The sequence below is a fragment of the Callithrix jacchus genome, chromosome 22 (assembly GCF_049354715.1).
Source record: "Callithrix jacchus isolate 240 chromosome 22, calJac240_pri, whole genome shotgun sequence".
NCBI lineage: Eukaryota > Metazoa > Chordata > Mammalia > Primates > Cebidae > Callithrix > Callithrix jacchus.
Window position 1 is genome coordinate 39231043 of NC_133523.1, and position 22087 is coordinate 39253129.

Here is a 22087-nt window from a genome sequence, read left to right on the forward strand (position 1 = left end):
CTTTGCGAGGCCAAAGTGGTTTGATTCCAGCCTGGGCAACATGGCAAAACTCCTTCTTTATAAAAAACACACAAAAAATTAGCTGGCTGCAGTGGTGAATGCCTGTAGTCCTACTTGGGAGGCTGAGGTAGGAAGATCTCAAGCCCCAGAGGCGGAGGTTGCAGTGAGCCAAGATCATGCCATTGCAGTCTAGCCAAGGTAACAGAGCGAGACCTTGTCTAAAAAAAAAAAAAATGAAGAAGAAGGCCGGGTGCAGTGGCTCACACCTGCAATCCCAGTACTTTTGGAGGCCAAGGCAGGCAGATCACCTGAGGTCAGGAGTTTGAGACCAGCCTGGCCAACATGGTGAAACCCTGTCTCTACTAAAAATACAAAAATTATCCAGGCATGATAGCATGCACTGTAATCCCAGCTAGTCCGGGGACTGAGGCAGGAGAATCGCTTGAACCCGGGAGGTGAATGTTTCCTTGACCCGAGGTTGTGCCATTGCACTCTAGCCTAGGCAAGAACAAAACTCTGTATCAGAAAAAAAAAAAAAAAAAAGGAATATTAGTCTTGATTTTGGGGGAGGCTGAGCAGATTGGGAGAGCAGTGGCCCAGATGTCCTGGCTTAGCTGGTGTCTCCCATTTCCTGCCAGAGGACATATCAGTGGTGTTCAGCACGGCCTCCTGGGAAGGTCGGGCTGATTTCTCCCAGGCCGATGTGCACCGCCAGATTGCCATTGTGTTCAAGACGCCGCCCTACGAGGACCTGGAGATTGTCGAGCCAGTGACAGTCAATGTCTTCCTGCAGCGGCTCACCGATGGGGTCTGCAGCGAGCCATTGCCTTTCACGTACCTGCCTCGGGACCATGGTAACTACAGTGATCCAGGGTGACCCACCACCTCGGAGACTAGGTCTTCAGCCTTGGGGTGACCTCAGTGGGGATGGGAAGGAGGCTGAAACTAGAGTGCAGGCTCAGAGCTACAAAGACCATGCTCAGATCCCGGCTCTGCTGCTTACTGGCTGTGTGGCCTTGGCCTCTCTGAGCCTCATTCTCCTGTGCAAAATGGAAATAATAGCAGCTGTCCCCTGGCATTTGAAAAGTGTTTAATCTTTCATCCCTTCAGCATCCTGCACACGCCTGACCCTTTTCTCGGTAGTGCTAGAGACACAGTAGTGACCAACACAGCCCCTAGCTGTGTCCTCCTGAGGCATATAGTCCTGAGAATGGGGGACAGCCTGATGCCCCACAATAATGATCAGAGTGGGCAGGACTGGAATGAAGTGCTCAAGGACTTCATTGCCCAAAGTGGGCACCTGACCCAGCTGTGGGGTTCAGGGAAGGCTTCCTGGAGGAGGTGACAGCTGAGCTGAGAGCAGGAGGATGACTAAACAGGGAAATTCTCTAGGGAGTGTTTTAAACAGCTGGAACAGCAGGTTCAAAGATCCTGAGGCTGCCGGGCATGGTGGCTCACGCCTTTAATCCCAGAGCTTTGGGAGGCTGAGGCGGGTGGATCTTGAGGTCAAGAGATCTAGACCATCCTGGTCAATGAGATGAAACCCGTCTCTACTAAAAATACAAAAATTAGCTGGGCATGGTGGCACGCGCCTGTAGTCCCAGCTATTCAGGAGGCTGAGGCAGGAGAATTGCTTGAACCCAGGAGGCGGAGGTTGCGGTGAGGAGAGATCGTGCCATTGCACTCCAGTCTGGGTAACAACAGCAAAACTCTGTCTCAAAAAAAAAAAAAAAAAAAGATCCTGAGGCTGGTTTGTGTCTGGGGTGCTCCAGGAACAATAGAGAAGCCAGTGTATAGGCCGGGCGAGGTGGCTCACACCTGTAACCCCAGCACTTTGGGAGGCCGAGGCAGGCAGATTACTTGAGGTCAGGAGTTCGAGACCAGTCTGGCCAACATGACAAAACCCTGGCTCTACTAAAAATACAAAAATTACCTGGGCGTGGTGATGCATACATGTAGTAATCCCAGCTAGTTGTGAGGCTGAGACAGAGAATCACTTGAACCCGGGAGGTGGAGGTTGCGGTGAGCTAAGATCATGCCACTGCACTCCAGTCTGGGCCAGACTCCACCATTTTTTTGGCGGGGAGACAGAGACTTGTTCTGTCACCCAGGCACGATCTCGGCTCACTGCAACCTCTGCCTCCCAAGTTCAAGTGATTCTCCTACCTTAGCCTCCCGAGTAGTTGGACTACAGGTGCCTGCCACCATACCCAGCTAATTTTTGTATTTTTATTTTTATTATTTTATTTGTTTATTTATTTATTTATTTATTTTTTGAGACGGAGTTTCGCTGTTGTTACCCAGACTGGAGTGCAATGGCACGATCTTGGCTCACCACAACCTCCGCCTTCTGGGTTCAAGCAATTCTCCTGCCTCAGCCTCCCAAGTAGCTGGGACTACAGGTGCGCACCACCATGCCCAGCTAATTTTTGTATTTTTAGTAGAGACGGAGTTTCATCTTGTTCACCAGGATGGTCTCGATCTCTTGACCTTGTGATCCACCCTCCTTGGCCTCCCAAAGTGCTGGGATTATAGGCGTGAGTCACCGCGCCCAGCCTAATTTTTGTATTTTTAGTAGAGACCAGGTTTTATCATGTTGGTCAGGCTGATCTCGAACTCCGGACCTCAGGTGATCTGCCCACCTTGGCCTCCCAAAGCACTGTGATTGCAGGCGTGAGCCACTGCTCCTGGCCAAGACTCCATTAAAAAAAAAAAAATAGGCCAGGCTCAGTGGCTTGTGCCTGTAATCCCAACACTTTGGGAGGCCAAAGCAGGTGGATCACTTGAGGTCAGGAGTTCAAGTCCAGCCTGGCTGACATATAGTGAAACACCATCTCTACTAAAAAAAACACAAAAATTAGCTGGATGTGGTGGCATACTCCTATAATCCCAGCTACTTGGGAAGCTGAGGCAGGAGAATCACTTGAACCTGAGAGAGGGACATTGCATTGACCCAAGATTGTGGCAGTGCACTCCAGCTTGGTCAACAGAGCAAGACTCTGTCTCTAAAATAAAAAAATAAATAAAGGAATTAATTATTACTAATGGGTTACTTCTTGTGTGTCCCTGGTATCTCCTCAACAGACAGCTATGGCGTGGACAAGAAGCGGAAACGGGGGATGCCCGACGTCCTTGGGGAGCTGAACAGCTCTGGTGTGTGGCCTCTGCCCCTTACTACCCCCATCCCCAGGTTCTGGGGAGGGGACGGCTGACCCCACTGCCCTGTCCCACCCCAGGCTGGGGAGGAAGGGCCGTCGGGGTCCAGGGGTCCTCATCTCTGCCTTCCCTCAGACCCCCATGGCATCGAGAGCAAACGGCGGAAGAAAAAGCCGGCCTTCCTGGACCATTTCCTACCCAGCCACGGCTCAGGTGGGTCTTGGCTACATATAAGCCTGTGTCCCCTGGGTGGGCAGAGAGTAAGTGGCAGCCCTGCTTTTCTGGCCTCTTCAGGCCCTCCAGGAGCAGCCACAAGGCGAGTCACTCAGCACTTAGCCAGCAACAGAGAGTGGAAAGCAAGGGTTCTGGAGACAGAATGGATGTTCTGATCTCTTCTGGGCTATTACCTTGCTGTGTGACCTTCCTTAAGTGGCTGTACCTCTCAGAGCCTCAGGGACTCCTTTGAAAAGGCTCAGTACGGGCCGGGCGTGGTGGTTCACGCCTATAATCCCAGCCCTTTGGGAGGCCAAGGAGGGTGGATCACAAAGTCAAGAGATCGAGACCCTCCTGGTCAACAAGGTGAAACCCCATCTCTACTAAAAATACAAAAATTAGCTGGGCATGATGATGCGCGCCTGTAGTCCCAGCTACTCGGGAGGCTGAGGCAGGAGAATTGCTTGAACCCAGGAGGTGGAGGTTGCGGTGAGCTGAGATCGTGCCATTGCACTCCAGCCTGGGTAACAACAGCAAGACTCTGTCTCAAAAAAGAAAAGAAAAGACAAGAAAAGGCTTAGTACATACTTATCTCAGTGGTGTTTTAAAATTTAATCTATTTTTTTTTTTTTTTTTTTTTTGATACTGCGTCTTCCTCTGTCATTCAGAGAGTATAGTGGTGCAATCACGGCTCATTGCAGCTTCAACCTGCTGGGCTTAAGCGATCCTCCCATCTCAGCCTCCTTAGTAGCTGGGGCTACAGGCATGCATCACCATGTTCAGCTAATTTTTGTATTTTTTGTAGAGATGGGGTTTCACCAGGTTGCCCAGGCTGGTCTTGAACTCCTGGGCCCAAGCCATCCTCCCACCTTAGCCTACCAAAGTGCTGGGATTACAGGCACGAGCCACAGTGCCTGGCTCTTAATATATTTCTTCTTCTTCTTTTTTTTTCCTTGAGACAGAATCTCACTCTGTTGCCCAGGCTGGAATGCAGTGGTATGATCTTGGCTCACTGCAGCTGCTGCCTCCCAGGTTCAAGCGATTCTCCTACCTCAGTCTTCCAAGTAGCCGGGATTACAGGTGTGTGCCAGCAGGCGCAGTAATTTTTTTTTTTTTTTTGTATTTTTTAGTAGAGATGGGGGTTTTACCATGTCGGTCAGTCTGGTTTCAAACTCCTGACCTTGTGATCTGCCTGCCTTGGCTTCCCAAAGTGCTGGGATTACAGGCGTGAGCCACTGCACCCAGACACACCTGGCTCTTAACATATTTCTTCTTATGGGTTCTATATGACAGGTACCTAAGTGCTTTCTGTGAGTTTATTCACTTAACCTGTGAGGTATGTGCTGTCATTCCCCTGTTTTCCTGGTGAGGAAACTGAGGCCCAGAGAGGGGAAGTCTCTTGCCTGAGGCCACACAGTAGCAGGTCTGTGGTGGAGCAGGGAGGTGGCCCCTGGGCATCCATGTAGATTAGTGGTGATGTATATAGCGCAGGTAGCAGAGAGTTGACGGCGGATGAATTGGGTGGTGGTTAGAGCTGGTCAACCTCAGATTCAGAGCCTGTCTCTGGCCTGTTCTACCCTTGCCTCCATCTCAACTCACATGCCAGCCTCCAACTCCCATGACCCTCAACTCTATCTGGCTGCCATCAGAAAAAACCTCTTAGCCAGGAGTTCGAGACCAGCCTGGAACCCTGTCTCTACTAAAGATACAAAAATTAGCCAGGCGTGGTGGCCCATGCCTGTGGTCCCAGCTGCTCAGGAGGCTGAGGCATAAGAATTGCTTGAATCCAGGAGGCGGAGGTTGTGCTGAGCGGAGATCCTGCCATTGAACTCTAGCCTAGGCAACAGAGCAAGACTCTGTATCAAAAAGATAAAAGAAAAGGAGGGAAGGGAAAAGAAACAAGAAAAGAAAAGAAAGCTGGGTACAGTGGCTCACATCTGTAATCCCAACACTTTGGGAGGCTGAGGCGGGTGGATTACCTGAGGTTCGGAATTTGAGACTAGCCTGACCAACATCGAGAAACCCCGTCTCTACTAAAAATACAAAATTAGCTGAGCATGGTGGCACATGCCTGTAATCCCAGCTACTCGGGAGTCTGAGGTAGGAGAATCGCTTGAACCCTGGAGGCAGAAGTTGCAGTGAGCCGAGATCGCGCCATTGCACTCCAGCTGGGAGACAAAAGCAAGACTTTGTCTCAAAAGAAAAAAATCTCTCTACCCATTGACCACCAACTCTAAAAACATAGCCCCCAACACCCAAGCTAGGGTACCCAGCTCCTAGCCAGCTACCAACCACTTGGACTGCTGAGCTTGGACCCCCCACCTAGTCCCACCCTGGAGGTTTGAAGTTCCACCCCATCCCCTGTAACTGGTAACCACTGCCAATAGCGCCACCCCCAGCAACCACCAATCCTCGCCGACTTCATCAACCTTTGATCTCCAGTTCCCTAAGCCCAGTGCCCTATTCATCCACCTTCCCCAGCACCCCTCCCTCACTCTTGGAAGCAATGTTGCCACAGCGATGCAGTGTAATGGTTAGGAGTATGGCCTCTGGGATCAGACTGGGTTTGAATTCTGAGCCCATGATTTAGCTGCTGTGTGACCTTTGTGAGCTTTAGTTTACTCATCTGTCAGATGGAGATCTGTCTCTTATGGTCCTTTCCGGAACTTAGTGAGATGATGTCGTAGTTATTTATCATGGTGGTTGGTGCAGAGTTCGTGTCCAGGAGACATTAGGAACCTGCTTTTTTTTTTTTCTTTGACTTTCTGGTCAGTCTGTGCTTCTCCATTAGGAACTTGCATTTTTTTTTTTTTTAGACGGAGTTTCCCTCTTGTTACCTAGGCTGGAGTGCAATGGCACGATCTCGGCTCACCGCAACCTCTGCCTCCTGGGTTCAGGCAATTCTCCTGCCTCAGCCTCCTGAGTAGCTGGGATTACAGGCATGCGCCACCGTGTCCAGCTAATTTTAGTAGAGATGGGGTTTCACCATGTTGACCAGGATGGTCTCGATCTCTTGACCTCGTGATCCACCCGCCTCGGCCTCCCAAGTGCTGGGATTACAGGTTTGAGCCACTGCGCCCGGCCCATCAACTTGGATTTTTTATGATCACATTTTTTTTTGTTTGAGACAGAGTCTCGCTCTGTTGCCCAGGCTGGACTGCAATGGTGCGATCTCAGCTCCACCTCCCGAGTTCAAGCGATTCTCCTGCCGCAGCCTCCTACTCAGCTGGGATTACAGGCGCATGCCACCGTGCAGGCTAATTTTTGTATTTGTAGTAGAGATAGCATTTGACCATGTTGGCCAGGCTGGTCCTGAACTCCTGACCTTAAGTGATCCACTGGCCTCGGCCTCCCAAAGTGCTGGGATACAGGCGTGAGCCACCTGATCCAGTCTATGACCTCATTTAACTGTATATAACAAACCCCAAAATAACAGGGACTTCAACAGGATAGAACGTTATTTCTCTTCTCACATAAATAGTCCACAGGGACTGAGTGCTGTGGCTCATGCCTATCTCAGCATTTTGGGAGGCCAAGACAGGTGGACTGCTTCAGGCCAGGAGTTTGAGATCACCCTGGCCAACATGGTAAAACATGGTTTCTACTAAAAATAAAAATACAAAAATTAGCCAAGTGTGGCGGTGCACACCTGTAGTCCCAGCTACATGGGAGGCTGAGGCAGGAGAATCACCTGAACCCAGAAAGTGGAAGTTTCAGTGAACCAAGATTACACCACTGCACTTTAGCCTGGGCAAAAGAGCGAGACCCTTTCTCAAAAAAATCCAACCCAGGCTGGGCATGGTGGCTCATGTCTGTAATCCCAACACATTGGGAGGTTGAGGTGGGCAGATCACGAGGTCAAGAGATTGAGACCATCCTGGCCAACATGGTGAAACCCCATCTCTACTAAAAATACAAAAATTAGCTGGGGGTAGTGGCACTCGCCTGTAGTCCCAGCTACTTGGGAGGCTGAGGCAGGAGAATTGCTTGAACTTGGGACGCAGAGGTTGCAGCGACCTGAGATCACACCATTGCACTCCAGCCCAGGCAACATAGCGAGACTCCGTCTCAAAAAAATGCCAAAAAACAGTCTGGGCGTGGTGGCTCCTGTCTGTAATCCCAGCACTTTGGGAGGCCGAGGCGGGTGGATCACCTGAAGTCAGGTGTTCAAGACCAGTCTGGCCAACATGGTGAAACCTTGTCTCTACTAAAAATACAAAAATTAGCCAGGTGTTGTGGTGGGCGTCTGTAATCTCAGTTACTCGGGAGGCTGAGGCAGGAGAATTGCTTGAACTTGGAAGGCGGAGATTGCAGTGAGCCAAGATTGTGCCACTGCACTCTAGAGCAAGACTCTGTCTTAAAAAAAAAAATACTGGCTGGGCACACTGGCTCACGCCTGTAATCCCAGCACTTTGGGAAGCCGAGGTGGGCGGATCATGAGGTCAGGAGATGGAGACCATCCTGGCCAATGTGGTGAAACCCCATCTCTACTAAAAATACAAAAAAATTAGCTGGGCATAGTGGCACAGTAGTCCCAGCTACTCGGGATGCTGAGGCAGGCAAATTGCTTGAACCCAGGAGGTGGAGATTGCAGTGAGTCGAGATCACGCTACTACACTACAGCCTGGGTGACAGTACGAGACTCTGTCTCAAAAAAAAAACTCCTGATCTCAGGTGATCCACCTGCCTCGGCCTCCCAAAGTGCTGGGATTACAGGCGTGAGCCACCATGCCTGGCCCAAGAATCCCTCTTATAATGAAACTTTTTAATTTGATTTTTATTTTTTCTTAAGTCCCCATTATGCCTGAGAATGACACTTATTTTTTCTGACAATTTTGGGACTTGTGACTTCCCAACTTGCGTCTCCTATGGTCTGGAGCTTTTACTTTTTGGGTTGTCTCTCTATGTTGGGGTGCTTTGGAACGTCTTCTCCTTTCTCACTGTTGGGGAAAACTCTCCATGGCCGTGTAGGTGGATGGCTTCAACCCTAGCTCCACAACAGCTGTGAGCTTTCCAGTTACACTCCCTGGGCGCCTTGGTTTACTTGTTATTATCACTACTTTTAGAGATAAGGTCTTGCTCTGTTGGTCAGGCTGGAGTGCAGTGGTGGGATCATAATTCACTGCAGCCTCAAATGGGGCTCAAGTGATCCTCCTGCCTCATCCTGCCAGGTAGCTGGGACTACAGGTGTGCACCACCATACCCAGCTAACTTTTAAATATATTTTTTTGTAGAGACAGGATCTTGCTGTGTTGTGTTGGGATTACAGGCATGAACCACCATGCTTGGCGTTCAATTTACTTATTCTCTGAGAATGGTGACAGTCCCACATGGATTCTCCTTGGGATTAAGAGGGTACCTTAAGGCCAGGCACAGTGGCTCACGACTGTAATCCCAGTACTTTGGGAGGCCAAGGCAGGTGGATCACCTGAGGTCGGGAGTTTGAGACCAGCCTGGCCAACATGGTGAAACCCCGCTTCTATTAAAAAGACAAAAATTAGCCGGGCGTGGCACTTGCCTGCAGTTTCAGATATTTGGGAGACTGAGGCAGGGGAATCACTTGAACTGAGGAGGCAGAGGTTGCACTGAGCCAAGAGTATGCCACTGCACTCCAGCCTGGGCAACAGAATGAGAGTCCATCTAAACAAAAAAAAAAAAGAGGCCACCTTGATACCACATTTTGCAGGGATGGGGCATTCGAGTTAGGGCCTGGTCAGAAGTTGGCCCTAAGTCACACTGCACTTCTCTCTGTTCATCCTCATAGGCCCGTTCCTCCCGCCTTCAGCCCTGCTGCCAGACCCAGACTTCTTCTCTGGCACCGTGTCCCTGCCCGGCCTGGAGCCCCCTGGTGGGCCTGACCTCTTGGACGATGGCTTTGCCTACGACCCCACAGCCCCCCCACTCTTGACCATGCTGGACCTGCTGCCCCCCGCGCCGCCACACGCCAGCGCTGTTGTGTGCAGTGGGGGTGCTGGGGCTGTGGTTGGGGAGCCCCCCGGCCCTGAGCCGCTGACACTGGACTCCTACCAGGGCCTGGGCCCCGGGGACGGAGGCACCGCCAGCCTAGTGGGCAGCAACATGTTCCCCAATCAGTACCGTGAGGCAGCCTTTGGGGGCGGCCTCCTGTCCCCTGGGCCTGAAGCCACGTAGCCCCGTGGTGCCAGAGGAGGGGCACTGGGTGGGGAGGGAGGTGGAGGAGCTGTGCAATCCCAACCAGAATGTCCAGCATCCCCATCCCCTTGGCCCACCCTTGGGTTGGTCTTCCTCATGCTTCTGAAGCGGACATATTCAGCCTTGGCGAGAAGCTCCGTTGCACAGGTTTCCCCTTGAGCCCACTTTACAGATGAGGAAACTGAGTCCGGAAAGGGTATGCTCCCGTGCACTAGCTTGTTACAGCTGCCTCTGCCCCCACATGTGGGGGCACCTTCTCCAGTCGGTTTCGGAAAAGACTACATATGAGAGGAGGGGGCAGATCCATGGCCCTCCCTCCCCAGACTTGAAGGGGTGGGGGTGGGGTAGGTTGTTAGAGTCTTTCCAATAAAGATGAGTTTTTGAGCCTCGGGGGTCTCGTCTGTTCTGCGCTTGGGAAATGCCCCAGTCCTTTACACAGCAAAGAAAGCCTTCAGCCTGGGGGCTTACGCCTGTAATCCCAGTACTTTAGGAGGCAAGGCGGGAGGATCGCTTGAGACCAGCCTGGGCAACATGACGAAACCCAGTTTCAACAAAAAATACAAAAATTAGCCGGGCTGAGTGGTGCCCAGCTACTCCGGAGGCTGAGGTAGGAGGATGGCTTAAGCCCGGGAGGTGGAAGTTGCAGTGAGCCCAGACCGCACCACTGCACTCCAGCCTGGGTGGCAATGCGAGGCCCTGTCTCAAAAAATAAACAAAATTTTAAAAAATAGCGAAAATACCCGAGCTCCACCCTTCGTTCTCCCACTTCAACTTCCTCTGGACTCCGCCCCTCTCGACTCTAGGACCCGCCCCTCACGTCGGCGGAAGTGCGCTACGCGGCGGTCCACCTCCGCCCCCTCCTCCTACCGCAGCATTCCATTTCCGTTTCCGGTGCGGGCGGCGCGCTAGCGCAGCGGTGGGAGGCTGCTACCAGCCGGTGAGTGCGGGCGGCGGGCTCGACCTTCCGGCTTTCGGGCAGGCGTCAGCCCAGCTTCTTCCTTTCCTCGGGCTCTCCCCATGCTGCTGTAGGCCTCTGCTGCGTCCCGGCCCCGAGATGGCTTGTTCCTCACCCCCTTCGGCCTGACGGGCCGAAGGCCGCGCCCTTGCCCCAGAAGTCGCCGCGTTTCTCTTGGCTTTCGGCCCAGCAGCCTGTCACAGGCCCGCCCCCTTGTCAAAAAAAAAAAACAAAAACAAACAAAAACCTAGCCCAAATCCTCCGGCCGCGACGCGATCTACAAGCCCGGTGCAAACCCTTGATCTCTTCCTCGCCCGCAAGCCCTGCCCCCAAGCTCAGCCCACGCCCTCCCGCCAGCCAGCTCCGCCTCTCTCAGGCTTTACCCTCTTTTTCCCTGGATACTGTCTCCACCACGACATCTAGATCCCCTCTTTAGACCTCACCTTCACTCTGGTCTCCTTGCAACACCCCCTCCCCGTGTTCCCACTCCCTCTAGCATCTTCATCTTCCGCCACACCCTTCACCCGTCCTCGACCTCCCCCTTCCTACAACTGCACTTGCTCCCTTAAAGACTTTCTCCGATTTCTTCTATCTGCCTTCATCCTTATCCTCCTCATCTAGCATGGGGCAGCCTTTTCAGCTCTTCTCTTTCCCTTGAGATCCAGCCTCAGGTGCTCAAGGTTTGCCTTCTGACTTTACTTCAAACACTACTCATGTTTCAAAACCTTCCATCTCTGACTCCAGCACGTGGAGTCTAGGACACCCCTTTCCCAGGGATGCTCACCTCAGAATCACCTGAGGGTTTTTCAGATTGCCCAAGCTGCCAGATGGAAGTTGTTAGAGGTGGACTTGAACATCTGGCACACCGTTCTGAAGCCATACTTCTGCTCCCTGAACCTAAGAGATGTGTTGTTTGAGATTGACTCTGTCACCAACCTTTTAGATGACTTTGATTCTGCCCATATAGTTTTTACAGCCTATCTGACGCTCCTGGTACCTTTCTTTATCCCTCAGGTTGAGGCCCCACGCTTGGCCTCACCACAATGTGGCACGAGGCTAGGAAGCATGAGCGGAAGCTTCGAGGTATGATGGTCGATTACAAGAAGCGGGCAGAGCGGAGACGGGAGTATTATGAAAAGATCGTGAGTAACTGGCCTTTCGTCTCTGGTGTGGGACCCTGGGTTGGGGGCTGAAGCTGGTCATCCTGATAAAATCTGGACTTGGAAGTATGCCAGGACAAGAGCTTCATTTCCTCAGGAGTATATTCGTTAATTGTTTCTTGAGCGTAATCATCGATAAGATCCCAAGGGCTTCTGTGTGTCGTAGCATACTGTGTCATTTGGTCAGTGCCAATCAGGTGTTAGCAAGAAGAAGGGAAATCTCTGTAATGCTCAGAGCAGTCCTGACGTTAGATTGGCCACCTCCAGAATGTTGTCTGTTTTGCTTATTGCTGGCTTCCCATGCCCGGAAGTATTTGAGATTTGGCTTGGCACACAACAGGAGTGAGTATTAAGTTGGCTGGGTGTGGTGGCTCACACCGGTAATCCTGGCGCTTTGGGAGGCTGAGGTGGGTGGATCACCTGAGGTCGCAAGTTTGAGATCAGCCTGGCCAAAATGGTGAAACCCCGTCTCTACTAAAGATAGAACAATTAGCCAGGCGTGGTGCTGTGTGCGTGTAATCCCAGCTACTTGGGTGGCTGAGGCAGGAGAATTGCTTGAACCTGGGAGGAAGAGACTGCAGTGCGTGGAGATTGTGCCACTGCACTCTAGCCTGGGTGACAGAGCAAGATGGTCTCCAAAAAAAAAAGGGGGAGTGAATACAAAATGAAATCTGACCACTTCTGTCTGCTGTTTGATGCTTCACTTGCTTTTGGGGAGAAGACCAAAGTATCCCTGGTCTAAAAGACTCTTGTGGTCTCACCACTCAGCTTCATCCTTGGACAGCTCCACTGGCCTTCTGTTTCTGCCACCACAGGGCTTTGGCCTGAAATGCCGCCTTCTCACCTGTTTAACTCCTGTGTATCCTAGGCTGGGCTTGGTGGCTCAAGCCTGTAATCCCAGCACTTTGGGAGGCCGAGGCAGGTGGATCCACGAGGTCAGGAGTTCAAGACCAACCTGGCCAACATGGCGAAACCCTGTCTCTGCTAAAAATACAAAAAACTTCGCTGGGCGTGGTGGCACATGCCAGTAATCCCACCTATTCAGGAGGCTGAGGCAGGAGAATCACTTGAAACCGGAAAGTGGAGGTTACAGTGAGCCAAGATCGTGCCACTGCACTCCAGCCTGGGCAACAAGAACAAAACTCTGTCTCAAAAAAACAAGCAAACAAACAAACAAAAACCTCCGGTGTATCCTTGGTATTCCAGCTTGAAATGGCACCTGTTTACTAGCTTCAGTTCTGTTAGATGACATTTATTTAGACATTCCCCATTTACTCCTGTATTACCACCCCAGCCTCCTCCCTGGTCTGCTGGCCGCCAGTTCTGGCCCCTCCAATCTGTCCTCCCCAGAAGGGTCTGAGAGGCCTTTCAAAAGCACAAAACTGACCTTGTCCCTTCCTTGCTCAGAGTACCTTCATGGCTCCTAAGTGCCCTTGAGAGAAAGCCCAGGCTCCTCACTTTGGCCTTTGGACCCTGCATGGCTTGGCCGTTGCCCCTCCTCTAGACTCAGCGCCACCCCACACTCTGCCTTGTTCATTTGTGAAAGTTATTTTGGCCTCCTTGCTATTATTCCGCCGACCCAGGCATGACCTGGCCACAGGACTTGTGTATGACCTCTTTCCATACCTGGTTCACTACTGCCTGTCTGTCAGATCTCAGTTGTCAGGGAAGTCTTGTTTCCCAGGCTCCGTCAAGTGTCCTTTAAAAATGCCGTCATCATTGCTCCCTTCCCCTCTGTGGAATTTAACACACTTAAGATACACATACATGGGCCGGGCACAGTGGCTGACGCCTGTAATCCTAGCATTTTTGGAGGTTGAGGCAGGATCACCTCAAGTCAAGTTTGAGACCAGCCTGGCTAACATAGTAAAACCTCATCTTTCCTAAAAATACAAAAATTAGCAGGATGTGGTGGTGGGCGCTTGTAATTCCAGCTACTCGGGAGGCTGAGGCAGGAGAATCACTTCAACCTGGGAGACAGAGGTTGCAGTGAGCTGAGATCATGCCACTGCACTCCAGCCTGGTGACAGAGCAAGACTCCATCTAAAAAAAAAAAGAAGAAGATGTACATACGTGCACAGGTTGAACATCCCTAATTTAAAAATCCAAAATGCTCCAAAATCTTTTCTTTTTTGAGACAGTCTTGCTCAGTCACCCAGGCTGGAGTGCAGTGGCACCATCTCAGCTCACCGCAACCTCCGCCTCCTGGGTTCAAGCTGTTCCCCTGCCTCACTCAGCCTCCTGAGTAGCTGGGATTGCAGACGTGTGCAACTATTCCTGACTAATGTTTGTATTTTTGATAGAGATGGGGTTCTTTCATATTGGTCAGGCTAACTCCTGACTTCAGGTGATTCGCTTTCCTCAGCCTCCCAAACTGCTGGGATTAGACGTGAGCCACCATGCCTGGCTAGCTCCAAAATCTGAAACTTTCTGCATACTGACATGATTCCCCTCCACAAGTGGAAAGTTCCACACATAAGTACTTAACACAAACTTTGTTTCATGCACAAAACTATTTAAAATATTGTATACAATTACCTTCAGGCTGTGCTTATAAAGTATAAATGAAATTGGTCTTTGGACTTGGGTACCATCCCTAAGATACCTCATTACGAATAGGCAAATATTCCAAAATCTGAAAAAATCCAGAACACTTCGGATCCCAAGCATTTTGGATAAGGGATACTTAATGTGTGTGTATGTCTGTCTGTCTGCGTGTGTATATGTGTATAATATATATATGTACAATAGACATATATACAGAGCTGGGTGTATGCATATTTGTATGAATAGATAACATACATGTTTATTTTATATATATATATGTGAGACTGGGGACTAGGTGTATTTGGGTCATATTTGTATTCCAGGGTTGAGTCCATCAAATATGGCTTGAAAGGGCAGATGAATGAAGCAGTATTAACAATAGTAATTAAACATTTGCTTGATCCTTAGCAGGCATCCCCAGGCCACCACGTGAGAGGGCTTTAGATGCAGGATATTTTTTTTTGAGACGGAGTTTCACTGTTGTTACCCAGGCTGGAGTGCAATGGCGCGATCTCGGCTCACCGCAACCTCTGCCTCCTGGGTTCAGGCAATTCTGCCTCAGCCTCCCGAGTAGCTGGGACTACAGGCACACACCACCATGCCCAGCTAATTTTTGTATTTTTAGTAGAGACGGGGTTTCACCTCGTTGACCAGGATGGTCTCGATCTCTTGACCTCGTGATCCACCTGCCTCGGCTTCCCAAAGTGCTGGGATTACAGGCATAAGCCACAACTTCTGGCCTGATGCGGGATTTTTTTTGAACCCTCGAAGTCACCCATGAGACAGATGGCTCTTGCGGCCACTCAGCAGAGAGGAGGAAGCTCTAAGAGCTCTCTCTTGCCTCTGCCACCCAGGAAGGAACCACGGGCTAAAAGGAGAACTCATCATTGATAGGATCAGAACAATGTACCCATGAGGATAAGGCCTGTGTCTGTCGGTCATAGTTGAGGCCCCAGCAGTGGCCTAGGAGCACAGCACTCAGGAATGAATGGCTGCCAGTTATTAAGGGCCCATGGTGTACCAGACTCAGTGCTCACCAGTTTGGCATAGTAATCCTTTTCACAGGCCTGGAGGTAGATATGGATCATGCGTGTGTTGAAGGTGATGCCTCAGTAACAGCTAATGTGTTGAGCAGTCCTCTGGTAACCAGTACACTAGCTACTTGTCTGTGTCTCTGCTTCGTCAAAACCACACCCCAGACTGGGAGGTGGTTCTTTTTTTTCCGAGATGGAATCTCACTCTGTCTCCCGGGCTGGAGTGCAGTGGTGCCATCTTGGCCTACTGCAACCTCTGCCTCCTGGGTTCAAGCGATTCTCCTGCCTCAGCCTCCTGAGTAGCTGGGACTACAGGTGCATGCCAACAAGCCTGGCTAATTTTTTGTATTTTTAGTAAAGATGGGGTTTCACTATGTTAGCCAGGATGGTCTCGATCTCCTCACCTTGTGATCCACCTGCATCGGCCTCCCAAAGTGCTGGGATTACAGGGGTGAACCACCAAGCCCGGCTGGAGGTGGTTCTTATTATTTCCATTTTACAGAGGAGCAAACTGGAGCTCAGAAATGCATGGGCACAGTCACATAGCACTGGGGCAGAGCTGGCACTGTAACCCAGTCTCTGACCCTTAACCTCTCCAAGCTTTTTGCCTGCACGTCATCCTGCAGAAATGAGGGTCAAAAAGGTGAGGCATATAGCAAGACCCCATCTCTGCAAAAAATAGTTAAAAAGAAAAATCAGCCAGGTGTGGTGGCATGCACCTGTGGTCACTGCTATTCGGGAGGCTGAGGCAGGATGAGACAGGAGGATCTCTTGAGCTTGGGAGGGTGGGGCTACAGTGAGCTGTGATTGCACCACTGCACTGGAACCTGGGTGACAAGAGTGAGACCCTGTCTCAAAAAACAAGAAAGGTGAAGCAACTTGCCCAAGGCGCACAGCCAGGAGGCGAGACACCATTGTGGTTAGTCCTTAGAATTTGGAGTCACGGGGCTCTGGGTTCAAATTATAGTGATCCCGCTTACCTACAGTGTGGCATGGGCAAGTAACTGTCTCCCTGAGCCCGTCTCCCCGTCTCCTCTTCCGCATGTGAAATGATGTCACATCAACAGACAGCTTTGGCTGTAACAAACCTAAAGCATCCATCAATGGCTTCAACAAGATAGAAGTTTATTTCTTAGTCATAGAAAAGCCATGAGGTAGCCAGCTCAGCTCGGGGACCTAAGCTGCTGCTTTTTGTGGTTCTCCTGTGCACAGCTTCCCTTCCCAGTGTTGTGTCAAGGTCTAAGAGGCTCTAGCCATTGTGGCTTCATTTCACTCGGCAGGGAGGAAGAAGGGAGGAAAAGGGGCAAAGCGCTCCTGCCATTCGTTGAGCAAGTTTCTAGGCCGGGTGTGGTGGCTCACACCTGTAATCCCAGCACTGTGGGAGGCCGAAGCAGGAGGATTGCTTGAGCCTAGGAGATCAAGACCAGTCTGGTCAACATAGTGAAATCCCGCCTATGCCAAAATATACAAAAATAGGTGGCCATGGTGGTGTGCGTCTGTGGTCCCAGCTCCTCCTGAGGTGGGAGGATTGCTTGAGCTCGGGAGGTGGAGGCTGCAGTGAGCTGTGATCGCACCACTGCACTCCAGCCTGAGCGAGAGAGCGAGAACTTGTCTTTAAAAAAAAATTTCCAAATGTTTTCCCATGACATTCCTACTCCTCCCCTGCTGACCAGGAAGTAGTGTCATGAACAGCTTCGAGAAAGGCTAAGAGGTATACACTTTATTTTAGGTCGCCCTGAGCAGATACATAGGGAGTTCTGTTACTGTTGTGGGAAAGGGAATAGATGTGGGTTGCCAGTTAATGGTTTCCCACAAATGGCAGAGACTAGCACACGCCCCTCAGTGTTACAGGAGTGTTGGACACAGGGACCGCTGAGGAAGGCCTGGCCAGCGTTGCTATTGCTCAGTAAATGTTAGCTCTTGTTACTGACGTTATTGTTCGTGGTAGAGCTGGAGTTTGGATCCAGGTGGAGGGATGGTGAGAGGAAAGGTTGGAGCTGGGACTCCAGGCCCCCTCCTTGTTAGCAGGGGAGCTTGCTGCATTGTATTCCTCCTCAGGACCGTGGTGACAGCCAGCTCCTCTCACTGGATGACGGGGAGGCGTTCAAAGAACAAGTGTGTGTGGGTGCTTTGTGGTGCAGGCCTGTACAAGCGGCCATTGTCCCTGTATGTGAACGCGACCTGCATTCTGATCTGGGCTGCCAGGCTGTGGGTGATGGCTGGGCCGTGGCTGATGGCTGCTTTCAGAAGGCTCTCATCGCAGTCTTGGGCTGAGAGCAGAGGCTGTGGGGCGAGTGTCACTGAGGCTGCAGTAGATTGTGGTAGGCTGAATGAGCGGGTCCAGATGTAGTTGGTTTCTCTCTTCCTGATCTGTCCTTGGTGCCTGCTTTCTCTCCCTGTCTTCAGTCCCAGGTGGACTCCAGGCCTGTCATTGCTCCTGTCCTTGTCAATGTTCCTTTTTAACAGTGGTTTGGATAAAGAAACAGCATCAGGATCCTATGTTGATATGGAAGTGAGAAGTAAACAGGTCTGTCTCCCACACCAGACTGTGACCCCATGAGGGCAGGGCCGGGGCTGTCTCAGTTATTGCTATGCCCTAGCACAGGGCCTGCTTAACAGTTGAATGAATGAATGAATGAGCAACTTCATGAACTCCTCTGACCCCATCTGATCCTAGAGACAGGATAATCCAGTGGTTAAGAATCGGTTTTGGGCCGGGCGCGGTGGCTCCCACCTATAATTCCAACACTTTGGGAGGCTGAGGCAGGTGGATCACCTGAGGTTGGAAGACAGCCTGACCAACATGAAGAAACCCTGTCTCTACTAAGAATACAAAATTGGCTGGGCATGGTGGCACATGCCTATAATCCCAGCTACTCAGGAGGCTGAGGCAGGAGAATTGCTTGAACCCAAGAGGCAGAGGTTGCAGTGAGCCAAGATTGCACCACTTCACTCCAGCCTGGGCAACAGGGCGAGACTCTGTCTGGGCCAGTGGGGAGTCCGTCCTATGCTACAATATTGATGAACCCATAATATCCAGGATGTTACGCTAAGTGAAATGAGCCAGCCACAAAAAGACAGTATTGTATGATTCCACTTAGAAGTACATAAATTAGTTAACCTTGCTTGAGCCCAGGAGTTCCAGGCTGCATTGAGTTATGATCACACTGCTTCACTCCAGCCTGAGTGACAGAGTGAGACTCCATCTCAAAGGAAGGAAGGAAGGTGGGGGGAAGAGAAAGAAAAAAAAGAAAAGAAAAAAGAAAAAAAGGCGCTCACTTCGGCAGCACACATACTAAAATTGGAACAATACGTAGATTAGCGTGGCTCCGGCACAAGGATGACACAGAAATTCTTGAAGCCTTGCATATTTTTGGTAAATAAAAAAAACTGAAAGAAAAGTCAAACCCTCAGAAAATATAGTCATGGTTGACAAGGACAGGGGGAAGAGGAAAAGGGGAGTTCAGTTTGGTTTCAGTTTTGTAAGATTTTTTCAATCTTGCAACTTTTTCAGTTCTAGAGCTCCATTGCACCTAAGGTTGCATATAGCTACCGCTGCGGCACTGTCCGTTTAAAAATGTTAAGATGGTCAATTTTATGGTATATGTTTTTTACTACAATTAAAAAAAATTACTCTTGGCCAGGTGTGGTGGCTCACACCTATAATCCCAGCACTTTGGGAGGCCGAGGCAGGCAGATCACCTGAGGTCAGGAGTTCAAGACCAGCCTGGCCAACATGGGGAAATCCCGTCTCTACTAAAAGTACAAAAATTAGCCAGGTGTGGTGGCGCATGCCTGTAATCCCAGCTACTCGGGAGGCTGAGGCAGGAGGCTTGAACTCCCCAGGAGGCAGAGATTTCAGTGAGCCGAGATCGTGCCACTGCTCTCCAGCGTGGGCAACAAGAGCAAAACTCTGTCTCAAAGCAAACAAACAAAAAATTACTCTTAAATTAAAAATAAATAAATGAAAATTAAAAAGAAATAGATTTTGTAGTCAGGCCTCTCTGGGTCCAGATCCTAGTTCTGCTTATTCCTAGTGTTAGGCAGGTGTGCCCCACGGCTCTGAGCCTCAGTTTGCTCATCTGTAACATGGGCATAAGAATAGTACTTTTTGGGCTGGGCGTGGTGGCTCACGCCTATAATCCCAGCACTTTGGGAGGCCGAGGCAGGTGGATCACGAGGTCAAGAGATCGAGACCATCCTGGTCAACAAGGTGAAACCCCGTCTCTACTAAAAATACAAAAATTAGCTGGGCATGGTGGCGTGCGCCTGTAGTCCCAGCTACTCAGGAGGCTGAGGCAGGAGAATTGCCTGAACCCAGGAGGTGGAGGTTGCGGTGAGCCGAGATCGTACCATTGCACTCCAATCTGGGTAACAACAGTGAAACTCCATCTCAAAAAAAAAAAAATAATAGTACTTTTTGGCTGAGCACAGTGGCTCACACCTCTAATCCCAGCACTTTGGGAGCCCGAGGCAGGCAGATCACGAGGTCAGGAGTTTGAGACCAGCCTGCCCAACATGGTAAAAACCCCGTCTCTACTAAAAATACAAAAATTTAGTTGGGCATGGTAGCTCATGCCTGTAATCCCAGCTACTCCGGAGGCAGAGGCAGGAGAGTCACTTTAACTTGGGAGGCAGAGGTTGCAGTGAGCTAAGATCACACCATTGCACTCCAGCCTGAGTGACAGAGCAAGGCTGTCTCAAAAAAAAAAAAAAAAAATAGTATGTTTCTCCCATGGTTGGAAGTTCAAGTGAGTGCGCGTAAAACAGTGGCTGGTCTTGAGCAGGGTTCACTGATGTTTCCAGATACTCCCAACAGAGCCAGGCCCTGGACTCCAGGTGTTTACTCCCAGCTCAGTGCTTTTTCCTTTCTGCGAAGCTGACCCTGCCAGTAGCTTCCCCGTACCTGCCAAATTCTGTCCTACAAACAGTGTCCCATGAGTCCTGGCTGTGGGAACTGGGCATTTGGCCTGGAGCAGCCTCAGACGTATGATGGGATCTTGGCCTTGGACTTGGCTGGCCTGTCCCAGGGCAGAGGGAGCTGAGTGCGCTGTGTGGCTCCAGTTGAGGAATCAGCTAAGGAAGCAGGCGAGGTGCAGGGTGAGGAGCTGGACTCCAGCAGCTCCACCTCGCTGGGCCTGTGGTCTGAGCATTCCCCAGACTCAGTTTCTTAAGGCGTGAAATGAGGGTGCTAGCAGCCTGGCACCTGTCACGTAGTGAGTGCAGGGTTGAAACTAGCAGAGTTTTAGCTGTGGTCCCTGGTGAGTGACTCAGTTCCTTACACAGCCCAGGCTGCTTCTGCTCATCTGCTGGCTGAGGGCTATAGGGTGGGAGATGGAGACAGAGTGAGGGGGTTCAGGAGCTTGGAAACTTGGAGCTGATATTTTTTCCTGAAGGGGCTCAGAGTCCTCATCTGTTAGTAAGGGTTATTTCTCTCTTTCCTTCACTGGGTGTTGCTGAGCTCCTACCATGTGCCAGGTCCTATTCTAGGCCCTAGGGTTACAGCAGCCAACAAAACAGAGCCCTGCCTCATGGGAGTTACGTTCTAGCGTGGGAGACAGGTGGTAGATGAATATGAGGGACAGTGGCAGGTGGTAGCAGGTGCTCAGAGGAAAACAAGTGGAGTTAAGTGAGTGAATTATGTGAATTACATCTCAATAAAGCCACAGAGTGAAGGAGCTGGAATTGATAAGTGGGGAGCTATTTATTTGATTTTATAGGGTCACTGAGGACGGCTTTTAGTAGGAGATCTGAAAGGAACAGGGGAGCAAGCGCAGAGGTCCTGAGCAGAAGCGTGGGCATGTCTGGAGTGCCCAGGGAATGGCGTGAAGGCCAGTGTGCCTGGAGCAGGGGAGGGGCGGGGAGAAGTCAGAGAGGGACAGGCCAGTGCCTGTGAGGGCTGAAGGGGGCAGGGGGCAGCCCGACAAGTTTCAGTAAATTCCCTGGAGACAGAGCCAAGGGACAAGGCTGCCCAGTGGTCCAGTTGAGAGGGGATGCTGGCTGGACCAGGGTGGGGGTGGGGATGAGAAGTGACTGGACTCTGGGTATGTGTGCTCAGTCCAGATTTCATGGACAGGACAGCAGCCACTCCTACAGCTCTTGTTGGCTCCTCTGGGAGCACCCAGCAAGAGGTCAGCCAGGGCCCTGCTCTCTGGAAGCTCAGTGCTGGGAGACGGAGTTTCGCTGTTGTTACCCAGGCTGGAGTGCAATGGCATGATCTCGGCTCACCGCAACCTGCCTCCTGGGTTCAAGCAATTCTCCTGCCTCAGCCTCCCGAGTAGCTGGGACTACAGGCGCGCACCAGCATGCCCAGCTAATTTTTTGTATTTTTAGTAGAGACGGGTTTCACCACGTTAACCAGGATGGTCTCGATCTTTTGACCTCGTGATCCACCCGCCTCGGCCTCCCAAAGTGCTGGGATTAAAGGCGTGAGCCACCATGCCCGGCCACCTTTTTGGTTTTTTTTTAAAAACAGCTTCATTGAGATACAGTTCACACAGTTCACTCATTGAAGGGTGTAAATCAGTCCTTTTCAGGATAGATTGTGCAGATATCACCACAATCAAATGTTAGAACATTTTCATTACCCCAAAAAGAAGCCCTGTAATTTCAGCACTTTGGGATGCTAAGGCAAATGGATCTCTTGAGTTCAGGAGTTCAAGACCAGCCTGGCCAACACAGTGACATCCAGGCTGTCTTAGCTGCTTGGGAGGCTGAGGCAGGAGAATTGCTTGAACCTGAGAGGCGGAGGTTACAATGATCCAAGATTGTGCCACTGCACGCCAGCCTGGGTGACAGAACCCAGCTAATTTTTTGTATTTTTAGTAGAGCCTGGGTTTCGCCATGTTGGC

General features: G+C 50.9%; 2 protein-coding genes and 1 non-coding gene across 16 annotated transcripts in view; all 3 read left to right on the forward strand.

Moving 5' to 3' along the window:
* The window catches only part of RELB (RELB proto-oncogene, NF-kB subunit), a 38063-nt gene extending 28137 nt beyond the window's left edge, over positions 1-9926 (forward strand). Inside the window, exons 8-12 of one of the 3 annotated variants that reach the window (XM_054249661.2) lie at positions 639-854; positions 3085-3153; positions 3292-3369; positions 4332-4449; positions 9134-9926. In XM_054249661.2, coding sequence (XP_054105636.1) covers positions 639-854; positions 3085-3153; positions 3292-3369; positions 4332-4449; positions 9134-9227 — 575 coding nt within the window. In that variant the 3' untranslated portion in view covers positions 9228-9926. The remainder of the gene's footprint in view (positions 1-638; positions 855-3084; positions 3154-3291; positions 3370-4331; positions 4450-9133) is intronic. The other 2 variants (XM_008988229.5, XM_054249662.2) reach the window with 2 other exon arrangements.
* Positions 9927-10413: 487 nt separating this feature from the next.
* Positions 10414-22087, forward strand: part of CLASRP (CLK4 associating serine/arginine rich protein) — a 29278-nt gene continuing 17604 nt past the window's right edge. For 8 of the 12 annotated variants that reach the window (XR_004738315.3, XR_013530984.1, XM_078360117.1 and 5 more), the window contains exons 1-2: positions 10414-10477; positions 11510-11637. Coding sequence is in view for 6 of the 12 variants with exons in the window: in XM_078360117.1 (XP_078216243.1) it covers positions 11539-11637 (99 nt within the window). In the remaining 6 variants the exon portion in view is untranslated. Of the gene's footprint in view, positions 10478-10764; positions 11176-11509; positions 11638-22087 lie in introns of those variants that run through there. The other 4 variants (XR_013530983.1, XR_013530985.1, XM_078360118.1 and 1 more) reach the window with 1 other exon arrangement.
* Positions 18508-18611, forward strand: LOC118150342 (U6 spliceosomal RNA). The gene has a single exon (XR_004738454.1). It is a non-coding gene; the product is annotated as a U6 spliceosomal RNA (small nuclear RNA).